At 45.1% G+C, this 12,296-nt stretch overlaps 1 protein-coding gene across 3 annotated transcripts in view; it reads right to left on the bottom strand.

Annotated features, from left to right (window-relative positions):
* Positions 1-12,296, bottom strand: part of TDRP (testis development related protein) — a 46,656-nt gene that overhangs the window by 16,152 nt on the left and 18,208 nt on the right. For 2 of the 3 annotated variants that reach the window (XM_077309526.1, XM_077309537.1), the window contains exon 3: positions 5,172-5,231. The exons of the other annotated variant lie outside the window; for it this stretch is intronic. In XM_077309526.1, coding sequence (XP_077165641.1) covers positions 5,172-5,231 — 60 coding nt within the window. The remainder of the gene's footprint in view (positions 1-5,171; positions 5,232-12,296) is intronic. 3 annotated transcript variants of the gene reach the window in all.

Genomic DNA, 12,296 nt, shown 5'->3' with positions numbered 1-12,296 from the left:
AGTTTTCCAAATTTGCTGGCATATTGAGTGTAGCACTTTTACTGCATCGTCCTTTAAGATTTTGAATAGTTCAACTGGAATGCTGTCACTACCACTAGCTTTATTGTTGCTCAGACTTCCTAAGGCCCATTTGACTTCACATTCCAGGATGTCTGGCTCCAGGTCAGTAACTACCCCATTGTGGTCATCAGGGATGTTAAGCTCGCTCTTGTATAGTTCTTCTGTATAATTTTGCCACCTTTGTTTGATCTCTTCTGCTTCTGTGAGGTCCCTACCATTTTGGCCCCTTATCATACCAATCTTTGCATGAAACGTTCTCTTCATATCTCCAATTTTCTTGAAAAGATCTCTGGTCCTCCCCATTCTATTGTTTTCTTCTATTTGTTTGCACTGTTCATTTAAGAAGGCATTCTTATCTCTTCTAGCTTTTCTCTGGAATTCTGCATTCAATTGGGTGTATCTTTCTCTTTCTCCCTTGCCTTTCACTTCCCTTCTCTCCTTAGCTATTTGTAAAGCTTCCTCAGACAGCCATTTTGATTTCTTGCATTTCTTTTTCTTTGGGATGGTTTTAGTTGCTACCTCTTGTACAATGTTGCGAACCTCCGTCCATAGTTCTTCAGGCACTCTGTCTATCAGATCTAATTCCTTAAATCTATTTGTCACCTCCACTGTGTATTCGTCAGGGATATGATTTAGTTCATACCTGAGTGGCCTAGTGCTTTTCCCTACTTTCTTCAATTTAAGCCTAAATTTTGCAACAAGAAGTTCATGATCTGAACCACAATCAGCTCCTGGTCTTGTTTTTATTGACTGGATAGAACTTTTCCATCTTTGGCTGCAGAGCACATAGTCAATCTGATTTCTGTGTTGACCGTCTGGTGATGTCCATGTGTAGAGTCGTCTCTTGGGTTGCTGGAAAAGAGTGTTTGCTATGACCATTGTATTCTCTTGACAAAATTCTACCAGCCTGTGCCCTGCTTCATTTTGTACTCCAAGGCCAAACTTGCCTGTTATCCCGGTTATCTTTTGGCTTCCTACCCACCTCAAATCTTACAAAGTTTGTATCAAGTGAAACATTATTAAGAAACAGTATTTGCACTATAAGGTTAAACTTCTATTTTTAGGGAGGAAATCCCAATTTTGACTTGTACATGCAAATGTAATTCAGTTTTATAGTGTGAATTATTAAATGTCACTGGCTTACTCCCCTGAATATTTGCATTAGTATGTCTGCTGTCTATAGCAAAAACTATGTGTCTAATGTTACCATAGTATTTCTATAGAGTAATATTGATTTATCTCTTTCATTGTTCCCTTTCCAAAACAGTAATATGTAGTCACAGTCTACAGTGATCTTTTCTCTCAGTACAAAGACATAAAATCTTTAGAGGCAAACTATACATAATGCTAGAAATTCCATGTCAAGAGATCCTATGATTCCCCTTTTAAATAATAGGCATACAAACCCCCATATTAATATGGGGGGGAGAACGTCACCCTTCCATTTTTCACCTTTTTCTCACCTTAAAAAAGCTTACTAGGGCAAATATTAAAAACAAATGTTTCCTGTAAGTTTTTCCCATGGGGCAAATAACAGCTCTGGAGGTCATTTCAGGTCAGAAAAATATCCTAAGGTTAAACACTAAAAACCTTTTCCCATGTTGAAGTCCTGATCTCAACAGGTCTCATGTACTTCTTATTGAAAAAAAAACACACACACACACCTGACATATCTGAACAAATAACTCCCAGAATCAAATGCAGTCGAGCTATAAACAGAAATCTAACCTACCTATCTTTAAACTGCCCGTGGCGCCGCGGGCGCCACGGACTAAATAAAAGAGTAAGGGGTAGTGGGGAGGAGTTAGGGCGGGCTGTGTCTGGGATAAAAACTCGGAGGAGCGAATCAGGAGCCGCTTTGCGGCTCCTGATTCGCTCATCCGAGTGGCACTCCAGGGCCAAGTGTCCAATTGGGAGGCGCGCAAAGCGCGCCTCCCTGTGGGACACTTGGCCCATCTCCCAGACACCGCGCCACAGACTCCACTCCGCCCGAGCCGCCATCCTGCACGGATGGCCGCCAGGGAGGAGCCTCACCCCACTTCCCTGGCCTCGGCGGAAATCGCTTCCCTTCTGCCCAGAGAATGCCCTTCCACACCTACGGCATTCACTCCTCCTCCGCCTGCCCGCCCGCCAACGACCGCACCCTTCCCAGACGCACCCCGCCCCTCCCTGCTCGCCACCCCGATCCACGACGTCCTGAAACCGCCGCCATCGCCCGCTAACTGTCCCCCCAACCCCACCCCACCCAACTTGCGCCTCAACGCCTCCCCGCCTGTCCCTGACCTTCCCTGCCGCCGACGCGCCCACGCCCGGACCTCCCACGCCCGCTTTACCTCCTCCCCGCCTGTCCCTGAGCTTCCCCGCCGCCGCTGCGCCCATGGCCCAACCTTCGAAGCCCGCTTACCTCCTTGCCCTCTCACACACGCTTGCTGCCGCCGCCTGCGCCCAAATATGGCTGCTGACACGACGAAGACCAACACCAGCCGCCGCCCGCGCTGCAACATGGCCGCCGACAGGAGGATGCTGGCGCCGAGCCGCCCCAACGGCCCATGGCCTGCCTTCTCACGTCCTCCTCCTGCTGCTGGACGCCACTGCAAGGGCGCCGCCAAGCCGCCGCCAGCCGCTCACTCAGGCAGCCACGCTCCAGCTTGTGGAGGTGAGTCCCTGCCTTCTCCCCGCCGCTGGCCCGTCCTTGCCATCCTGCCCATCCCCCGAGCCCACTCCTGCAGCCGGGGGAAGCCGCAGCCGCGCCCAGCCATCAACAGATCGCTCTCCGCCTTCTCCTCCATGCCCCAAGCCCCCTCCAGCAAACGCCAGTAGGACGCCCCGGCGTCCGGGGCCGCCTCCCCCACTTCTCCCGGCCACCCCAGCCCAGCACGCGACCGGGAGAACAGCCCTGGTCGTGGCCCAGATCCCCGGGAAGCCTTCGCCCTGCAAAGCCTTCCCCACGGACTGCTCGCTAGCGCCCATTTTATTTACGATTAAAATGGGCTTAATTCCTAGTATTCTATAAATTTCCATTATAAAAAACTAGAGGCAAAGTCCGTTGTACCCAGGAATACAATAGGTGCAAGAATGCACACCTGTACTGTGGCCTTCCTGGAGGCTGGCTACATGGCAAAAGTTCCTGTCCACCCTTGGACTCTGCCCACCCTGCCTCCAAAACTCAAGGAGCATTCCTGAGCCAGGGGTTGTCAACCTCCAGATGTTTTGGAGAGGGGACTCTACAATGACAACTCATCTCCGGGCTCCTGAAGATGAAAGGGCTTGCTTGGGAGGGAGGAACTCTGTGGCAAAGAGGTTGCAGGATGGGAGAGGTTGGGACCTGGGGATTTTCTGGAAATGCAGGTCATTCCCCTTGGAGAAAATCCATGGCCTTGGATCCCATGGACGTGCAGGGATGCCAGGCTCCAGGTGTGAAACAAAAAGAACTGCTGGGTGGCAGGAATTGCTAGTAACAATAAAAATCAAATAATTCATAAACTTGTCATAGTTTCTTTCTTCAATGAAAAAAAATTAATTAGCAAAATTTGCTTAAAGAACTGGGTAGTTCCTCTTCCAAAAGGGTAGTTCCTCTTCCACCCAGCAAACTTCTAACACTGGCAGGAAGTTGGAGGCAGAGAGCAGACCCCATACTAGGTTTTCCTGAATAAGGTCCATGACTTAATCATGAATAAACATTCCCTGGGTAGAAGCTTTTCCTGGCTGTCTGCATGCAATTTGAACTGATTGGCCTTCATTGGCAGAGTGCGATTTGAACAGATTGGCTCTCACTCATGAGTAAACATTCCCAGGGATTAAGCTTTTCCTGGCTGCCCTGTTTCTGGGCCTTCTGTAGCCCTGCACCTCCAGAAGCTTCACAGAGGCTTCCCCACCTCCCCCCCCCCAATGACCTCCAAGTTGAAAAAGGCTAGGAAATCAGGGCACCTGGGCATGCTCAGAGGCTGGCTCCTCTTCCACCCAGAAAACTTCTGAAACCAGCAGGATGTTGGAGGTGGAGAATTGACTTCTTGTTAAGCCCTTCCTGGCTGAGGGCTGACTCCTAATTGGGACTGAATTACCTAGGCAAGCCATTCCTGAGTGAGGGCCAATCAGGTAGTAGGTTTGGATTGTATTAGGTTTGCTAATATTACCAAACATTTAATATATTTTATACTATGTGTATGTAACCCATGTCATTTTTGTTTTAATACATTCCATCAGTTTAGGATTTAGGCCTAGGAAGCCAAAGGTTACTGAGCATGAGCAGTAAGTAAGTTGCTCATATATTAGTGCAAAAGCCCCACCCCTCCGTCAGTCTGGCCCTGCAGCAGCAGAGAGAAGGCCCAGAGCTTGACTGAGGGAACTGCTCATTCTTTTGCAGGTACTTGGTGGGCATAATGGCCAGGGGGGAAGGTTGCACCTTATAATTTCTTCTTTTCAATTGTGTTCTGTTTGGAAGTGAGGCTTTTCCCCTCTGAGTCAGTCTGGCCCTGCAGCAGCAGAGAGAAGGCCCAGAGCTTGACTGAGGGAACTGCTCATTCTTTTGCAGGCCAAGCCAGGGAGTGAGTCCCTGAGCAGCAGCAGCAGCAGCAGCAGCAGCAGCAGCAGCAGCAGCAAGCCAGCTCCTGAATTGGAAGATCAGAAGCAGCAGCCAGGCACTTCTATAATTTCAAGTTGGACTTTCTCCTTCCAGTGTGTTAGGCTTGGTTCTGTGCTGAGTGCCCTTTTTGAAGGACACTGAAGATTTTGTTGCCATTAATGTTGCTATGCTCATAGCCATTATGATTTTGTTATATATCTAGTTTTACAGTTCTGGGGTTGATGATAAATATTGTTATAGTTAAATTTATCCAATGCCTGAAATGGTTTCTTTTCTTTTGAAGTAATTTCTCATTTTGTCAAGCCATAAAGGTGCTGTCTTTTATTGAATTGAACCTTCCCCATTACAAAGGGTTACATGTATACATGAAGCACAAAGCACAAAATCATGCAGTTGCAACTGCAAGACAAAAGTGGGGTCAATGAGAATAAAAGCATGTTGTTTTCAGCCTTTAATGAACAAAACTGCCATATACTAGAAATATCCAGAAAGGAGAGAGCATGTGAAATAACTACAAATTAATGCGTACCTTTGTTGCAAGTTGTGAAACAGAGGATGAAACTTCATCGTGAAGAAATGGATCCTTGCTCTTAAAAAAAAAAGTATATGTAGTCAGCTTGAATCCTTTCAGAAAGTTTAGAAAACCCATTGTGACTAAGCAGCGATAAGAACACCAAATAGGTTTTTCGAAATTACTTATCATCTATTGACAGAATGTATATTTGTCTTTCTCACTGAGAATCAACGCAGATTGGTGGTGGGAAGTGCCATCAACTAACAGCTGACGTAGGGCAACCCCATAGGGGTTTCAAGGCTACAGACATTGAGAGGTAGTTTGCCATTGCCCACCTCTGTGCAGCAACACTAGACTTCCTTGGTGGTCTCCCACCCAAGTACTAAACAGGACTGACCTTCCTTAGTTTATGATGTCAGACTAGCCTGGCCCATCTAGGTCAGAAGTCAATGCAGATAATACACTATAAATTAATAACATTCCCTATGAAGAGACATTTAATAAACAAACTGTAGGTGGATACAATCAATACAAGAAGACATTTAATGAACAAAGTATTAGGCTTACTGAAAAATAAACATAGTATATGAAACATGGGAAAGAGTGTGGATATAATAAAGAAAAATGGCACTACCATAGTAGAAAACAGTGAAGCGATAACAGGGCAATATGTTCAACAAACTGAAATGCTCTGTGCTGTGATATAATCCACAGTCTCCTTTCCTTTATGGAGCACTTTCCTGAACTGTTCTGTTCTCTTATAGTCTAGTCCCCAAATAGCTTTCCTATAAAGAAACTCTCTTAAACTCCATTTTGGATCACAATTGTAGCTGAAACTGAAATCACTAAACACCATTCAAAACAGGAAGATCTTAGAGAGATTCTAAAGCAATGCTTCTGTGGAACAAGGTGTTGCCTGCAGCAATTGACCAAACAATCTTTCCAAGCACATATAGGTTTGGCATGTTGATGGTGTAGACCAGGGGTAGTCAACCTGTGGTCCTCCAGATGTTCATGGGCTACAATTCCCATGAGCCCCTGCTGGCATTTGCTGGCAGGAACTCATGGGAATTGTAGTCCATGAACATCTGGAGGACCACAGGTTGACTACCCCTGGTATAGACAAGAGGGAGATCTCCTGTACTCTAACATGCCCACCTTCCCCCTGCATCTCAGCACAGCCTCCTACTATGCACACTGCAGAAACAAGGTTACATCAGTCTTTTAAATACATATAACTGATTCCCTCTGGTGAGTCAGTGTAGCTTCCAGGCAGCCCAGCATGGGACCTACAACATAGAATGTGATCAAGAGTTGCAGGATAAGATTTTACTTTGCAAATTAGAAGGGAAGATAATTCTTCTATTCTTTCAAGCTAACAGTGAGCCACAATGACTAATGTAGAGATGTGTGGGTAGGTGAGATGTTAACTAAAGTGTGTGGGCAAGATACATTTGTGAGTTTATTTGCAAGAAATCTGAAGTTTCCCGTGACAATGGAAGAAATTAAAAATGCACACTACACTGTAGAAAATATAACATACATAAAACTAAGTTCACTGGTAGCTTACATTATCGCCAATTTCCTCTTATTATTTTTGGAATAAAACATGAAAGCTGAATAATTGTTCATTATTTTAATAGGTGCATAATGAGGAAAACAGACAAAGAAATCTACCTCCTCTGTATCATCTTGTACTTCCTACACCTTAGGTTGGTGGCCTGAGGGATGCAGTTCAGAATACAGCCATGGCCACCACATTACTGACCTACTGTAATCTCTAGATTCTAAACACTGCAGTGAATACAACCAGAATGCAGATCAAGTTTACAATGTGTTCAGTATTCAGCAGCACTGGTAGGATATAATCGGGAAAAAGTGGTGTAAAAGGTGCTTCTACGTGGACGCAGTAATTAGTAGGCATGCTCTTGATGCTTCATCATCTCCAACAGAGGATTAGCAGATTCTAATACCAGTAATTAGCTAAAGTTTGAAAACAGGGAGGGCGAGAGGAGACCCTGGATACATCTGGGTGCCTCATTGTTAATTAGCACTGTAAAGTTCAACAGGGCTGCTCGCTTACTAGGTGGAATAAGAGAATGAGAGAAACTGGATGGAAGATGCGCCCTGAACTATGTCCATCCATTCCTTAATCTTTCAATTCACCCTTAAGGGTCGCAGAATGAAAAAAATCATGTGATCAGACGAAGCCCAAAGATCATCGGATTCAATTCCTAACCTTATAAATTAGCTCTTACAAATCGTTAATCGTCTTCACAGAAAAAACCTATTTCATCATTTTTATACTGGGCTAGGAAAGTAACTAAAAAAAGCTTCTTATCAAACACATGTGCATAAATCAAAGACTACCTTACTAGAGGCAAAAGCCTCTTGTGGTGCAGACTGGTAAGGCAGCAAACATGCAGTCTGAAAGCTGTGCCCATGAGGCTGGGAGTTCGATCCCAGCAGCCGGCTCAAGGTTGACTCAGCCTTCCATCCTTCCGAGGTGGGTAAAATGAGTACCCAGCTTGCTGGGGGGTAAACGGTAATGACTGGGGAAGACACTGGCAAACCACCCCGTATTGAGTCTGCCATGAAAACGCTAGGAAAAACCAAATACACCAATATAAGATGGGGGAGACTTGTCTTGGAAGTAGCATGGCCGAAAAGGATCTAGGAGTCATAGTAGACCATACATTGAACATGAGTCAGCAGTGTGACTCAGTGGCTAAGAAGGCAAATGGGATTTTGGGCTCTATCAAATGGAGTATCATGTCCAGATCACGGAAGGTGATGGTAGCGCTTTACTCTACTCTGTTTCGGCCTCACTTGGAGTACTGTGTTCAGTTTTGGGCACCCCAGTTGAAGAGGGATGTTGACAAACTGGAACGTGTCCAGAGGAGGGCAACAAAGATGGTGAGGGGTTTGGAGACCAAGACATATGAAGAAAAGTTGGGGGAGCTTGGTCTGTTTAGCCTAGAGAGGAGATGACTGAGAGGGGATCTGATAACCATCTTCAAGTATTTAAAAGGGTGCCATATGGAGGATGGAGCAGAATTGTTCTCTCTTGCCCCAGAGGGACAGACCACAACTAATGGGATGAAATTAATTCAAAAGAAATTCCATCTAAACATCCGGAAGAAGTTCCTAACAGTTAGAGCGGTTTCTCAGTGGAACAGGCTTCCTCAGGAGGTGGTGGGTTCTCCATCTTTGGAAATTTTTAAACAGAGGCTAGATAGCCATTTGACAGAGAGGCTGATTCTTTGAAGGCAAAGGGGTGGCAGGTTACAGTAGATGAGTGATAGGGATGTGAGTGTCCTGCATAGTGCAGGGGGTTGGACTAGATGACCCATGAGATCCCTTCCAACTCTATTATTCTATGATTCTATAACAAACTGGGCAGTTCTAGTAAGGTAAAGGTAAAGGTATCCCCTGTGCAAGCACCGAGTCATGTCTGACCCTTGGGGTGACGCCCTCTAGCGTTTTCATGGCAGACTCAATACGGGGTGGTTTGCCAGTGCCTTCCCCAGTCATGACCGTTTACCTCCCAGCAAGCAAGCTGGGTACTCATTTTACCGACCTCGGAAGGATGGAAGGCTGAGTCAACCTTGAGCCGGCTGCTGGGATTGAACTCCCAGCCTCATGGGCAAAGCTTTCAGACAGCTGCCTTACCACTCTGCGCCACAAGAGGCTCTTGCAGTTCTAGTAAGAAAGCTAATTGCAGTTTAAATGTTTAAAGGTAAGTGTTGCAGCCCAACCAGTTGCAGGGATGTACCTTAACATGATTTGGAAAATATTTCCAAATTACAGCATAGAGTTAATAAATTTAATAAAATCCGCAATAAAAAGAGTCAGAGGAACTGCTAAAAAGAAACCCACCAAAAGACAAGCAAATTATGCAATAAAACACACTGGTTTTATAGGACCAAGTATTGTATGGCAGCACATAGTTTGAAAGCCTGTAGTGAAGCTATACCTCTCCAATTTTGAAATACAGGGAGTACAATTATGTGTTTTACATGCATGATGAAGTAATACAAATACTTTTGAAAGCTATGAAGGCCTTTATAGTTCTTCCTTGATTAGTCAAAATGCTATGTATTTTATAACACTTTGGCATGTACAGATCCCAGTCCTCAGGTGGGAAATGGGAATCACCTGTAATTATGGCTCATCTCGAGATTAAAGAGATCAGTTTCCCCGGAGAAAATGGCTGCTTTGGAGGGTGGACTCCATAGCTTTCTACTCCACTGAGATCCCTCCCCATCCTCCCGCATCCTAATCGCACCACCCCAAAAGTCTCCAGGTATTTCCCAACTCAGAGCTGGCAGCCCTACATTTTGTGGTGCTTGGACATCTGAAACAAGTATCCTTTTGAAGGCTGAAATCCTTTAAAGCCACTGAAAAGTCTAATGACAGTTCTGAGACACAGACATTTCTGAACATTCATGAGCAAGCATTGCGCATGGGATATCCCTATACCCTAGCCATTCTTTTTCAAACGAGAACCAAAGCAAAGAACTATAAGGAATGGGTGCTCTCCAGTTTCCTTTCATTTCTACTCCAAAGCCTCTAACAGAGCCTAAATTATGACTGCAACCCAGAGTTCAGTAGAAAGGAGTCTAAAATGGTAGAGTCAGTTTCATTTTTTAATGATAATCCCCCCCCCCCTTCTGTGACAACCTCTATATAGTCCCACAGGTAGAAGATCAAACAGCAGCACTCTCCTCAAATGGCAACTATGAAGAGTATTGGTGACTGACTGTAAGATTGTTCTTCCAAACTGGCATAAGAACAGAATAAACAGGGGGGAAATTCTCAAATATATGGATTTACGAAGATTTATTGCTGGTGCATTTTGCAAAATGAGAAACTTTCGCAAAATGAGAAACTTTCGCAAAATGAGATCAGCCTTTTGCAGAAAAGTGAAAATATAAGCACACCCCCCCCAGCCATGTTTTCAACCTACAAGCACCTTTGGAATTCTGACACAGGTAGGAGGGCAAAACCATAAAATGACTGCCATGGGAGGCTGAGACAGCCACATGTTAGGGAGTGGTTACCTCGGAGAGCAGCTCTTCAACATTTCAAGCAGATGCTTTTTAGCCTTAATATATTGTTTAAAACTGTTTTCTTTCAAACTCACAAAATAAGTATACCTATTGAGCTCGGTAAGAAACCTCATCCGGCAGTATTTGCAGGCCCCTAATGAACCTATGCAAAAGAATGAGCCCTTCTCTCATGAGCCCAGCAATTTTTAACTGGCATTATTACTTTTAATTATGCCAGTTGGTGCTAAAGGGTGGAGACTTGCTCCCTGGTGCCCTCTTCCATGCTCTCTGAGGCCCTTGGGATACCAGGGAGCTGGGCGATATGAAGCAGGTTGGAAGATGATTAGAATGACACTGGTGGAAGACTTGGGATGAATCAGACAGAGCACAACATGAAGACCATTTGCAGGCCTACAAGCTGATAGTAATGGCATCACCACCACCACATTATATTATTATTATTGTTATTGTTATCCGCCACTCCCAAAGTGGCTTATGGCGGGCTACAGTATTCCTTCATAAAACCCATTAAAACCAAATGCCACCAGGAGTTCCCATCCTGTGCAAATTCCTCATGATTTCTTGTGTGAAATTCCTCGTTTACTCCAAGAAAAGCAAACCTTCTTTAGAAAAGTTTCTTTATTAGAGCAAAGCAAGTTACTACACCTAAAGCATAGTTAGAACTAATGTACAGAGTACATGGGAACGCATATAGGGTTCAGGGGAGGTGCCCCCCATTCTGGGAACATAAAACAGATACCAAGTCAAGGAAGTCACAACACCTTGATAACTAGGAGTGAGAAAATGACAGGAAGGAGGAAGACCAAACGAACCGAACCGTAGGAGGAGAAAGGGAGATGAGGAATGTTAAGGCATCTGGTATGCTCTGGGAACTACAAAGGGAATTTGTCCTTGGGTATTAGCTCGGCTTAGGCATGGCAAATCACTAAATCATGGCAGAAACATGTGGGTTTCTGACATCTTGAAGTGGCACTGCTAGTGCAGGGGAAGGAGTAGGAACCCAAGTTATCACATAAGCTAGACCAGCCGAAGTAGTAACTGTAGAGGTGAGAGTGGGGATGGAGCTGCCCCCAGTTTTCTCCTGCCACTGCTGGGCACATAAGCCAAGCAAGCAGAAGCTGCACTGCTACAAGCTCACAGTCAATTGGCAAGCCTGGTGACTGAACTGACAAGGAGGGTATGACCCCACACACAAACACCGTTGTTGTTGTTTCTTTCCAGGTCCTCTGCTTGTATTTTTTAAGTAGCATCTAATTTAGTTCCCCTAAACATAAGACAAAGTAAGGAACTGGGGCATGCAAGGAGTATACTTGCTTACTAATATTCCAGAGGCATTTTAGTCACTTGCCTACTGGCTGTCTTGTGATTTTGGCTGTCTTGTGGCTTTAAGGGAGAAAGTAGTGGTGTTGGGTGGTTACTGGGAGCCAAGGAAGAGGGGAAGGTGGGACCAATGAGGAAAGGGAGGAACATTTCTTCTTTCATGTAAATCCTCAAAGTTCTCCATCGTATTATATTTATATGTATCCTATTTATTTGTTTTTTTTAATATTTATACTTGAACTTTTATTCTGCCCTATCTCAACAGATTCAGGGTAGATAAAACATTGTTGCTGTTGTTAGGTGCGAAGTCGTGTCCGACCCACAGTGACCTCATGGACAATGATCCTCCAGGCCTTCCTGTCCTCTGCCATTTCCCGGAGTCCATTTAAGTTTGCACCGACTGCTTCTGTGACTCCATCCATTCTCTGTCGTCCCCTTCTTCTTTTGCCCTCGATCGCTCCCAGCATTAGGCTCTTCTCCAGGGAGTCCTTCCTTCTCATGAGGTGGCCAAAGTATTTGAGTTTCATCTTCAGCATCTGGCCTTCTAAAGAGCAGTCAGGGCTGACCAGTTTGTTCACCTTGCAGTCCAAGGGACTTGCAAGAGTCTTCTCCAGAGTTCAAAAGCCTCAATTCTTTGATGCCCGGCCTTCCTTATGGTCCAACTTTCACAGCCATATATTGCAACTGGGAAGACCATAGCCTTGACTAGATGCACTTTAGTTGGCAGGGTGATGTCTCTGCTTTTTTG

Source organism: Paroedura picta, chromosome 1 (assembly GCF_049243985.1).
Source record: "Paroedura picta isolate Pp20150507F chromosome 1, Ppicta_v3.0, whole genome shotgun sequence".
Lineage (NCBI taxonomy): Eukaryota > Metazoa > Chordata > Lepidosauria > Squamata > Gekkonidae > Paroedura > Paroedura picta.
The sequence above is the reverse complement of the archived record's forward strand: the minus strand, read 5'-3'. Positions and strand labels throughout refer to the sequence as shown.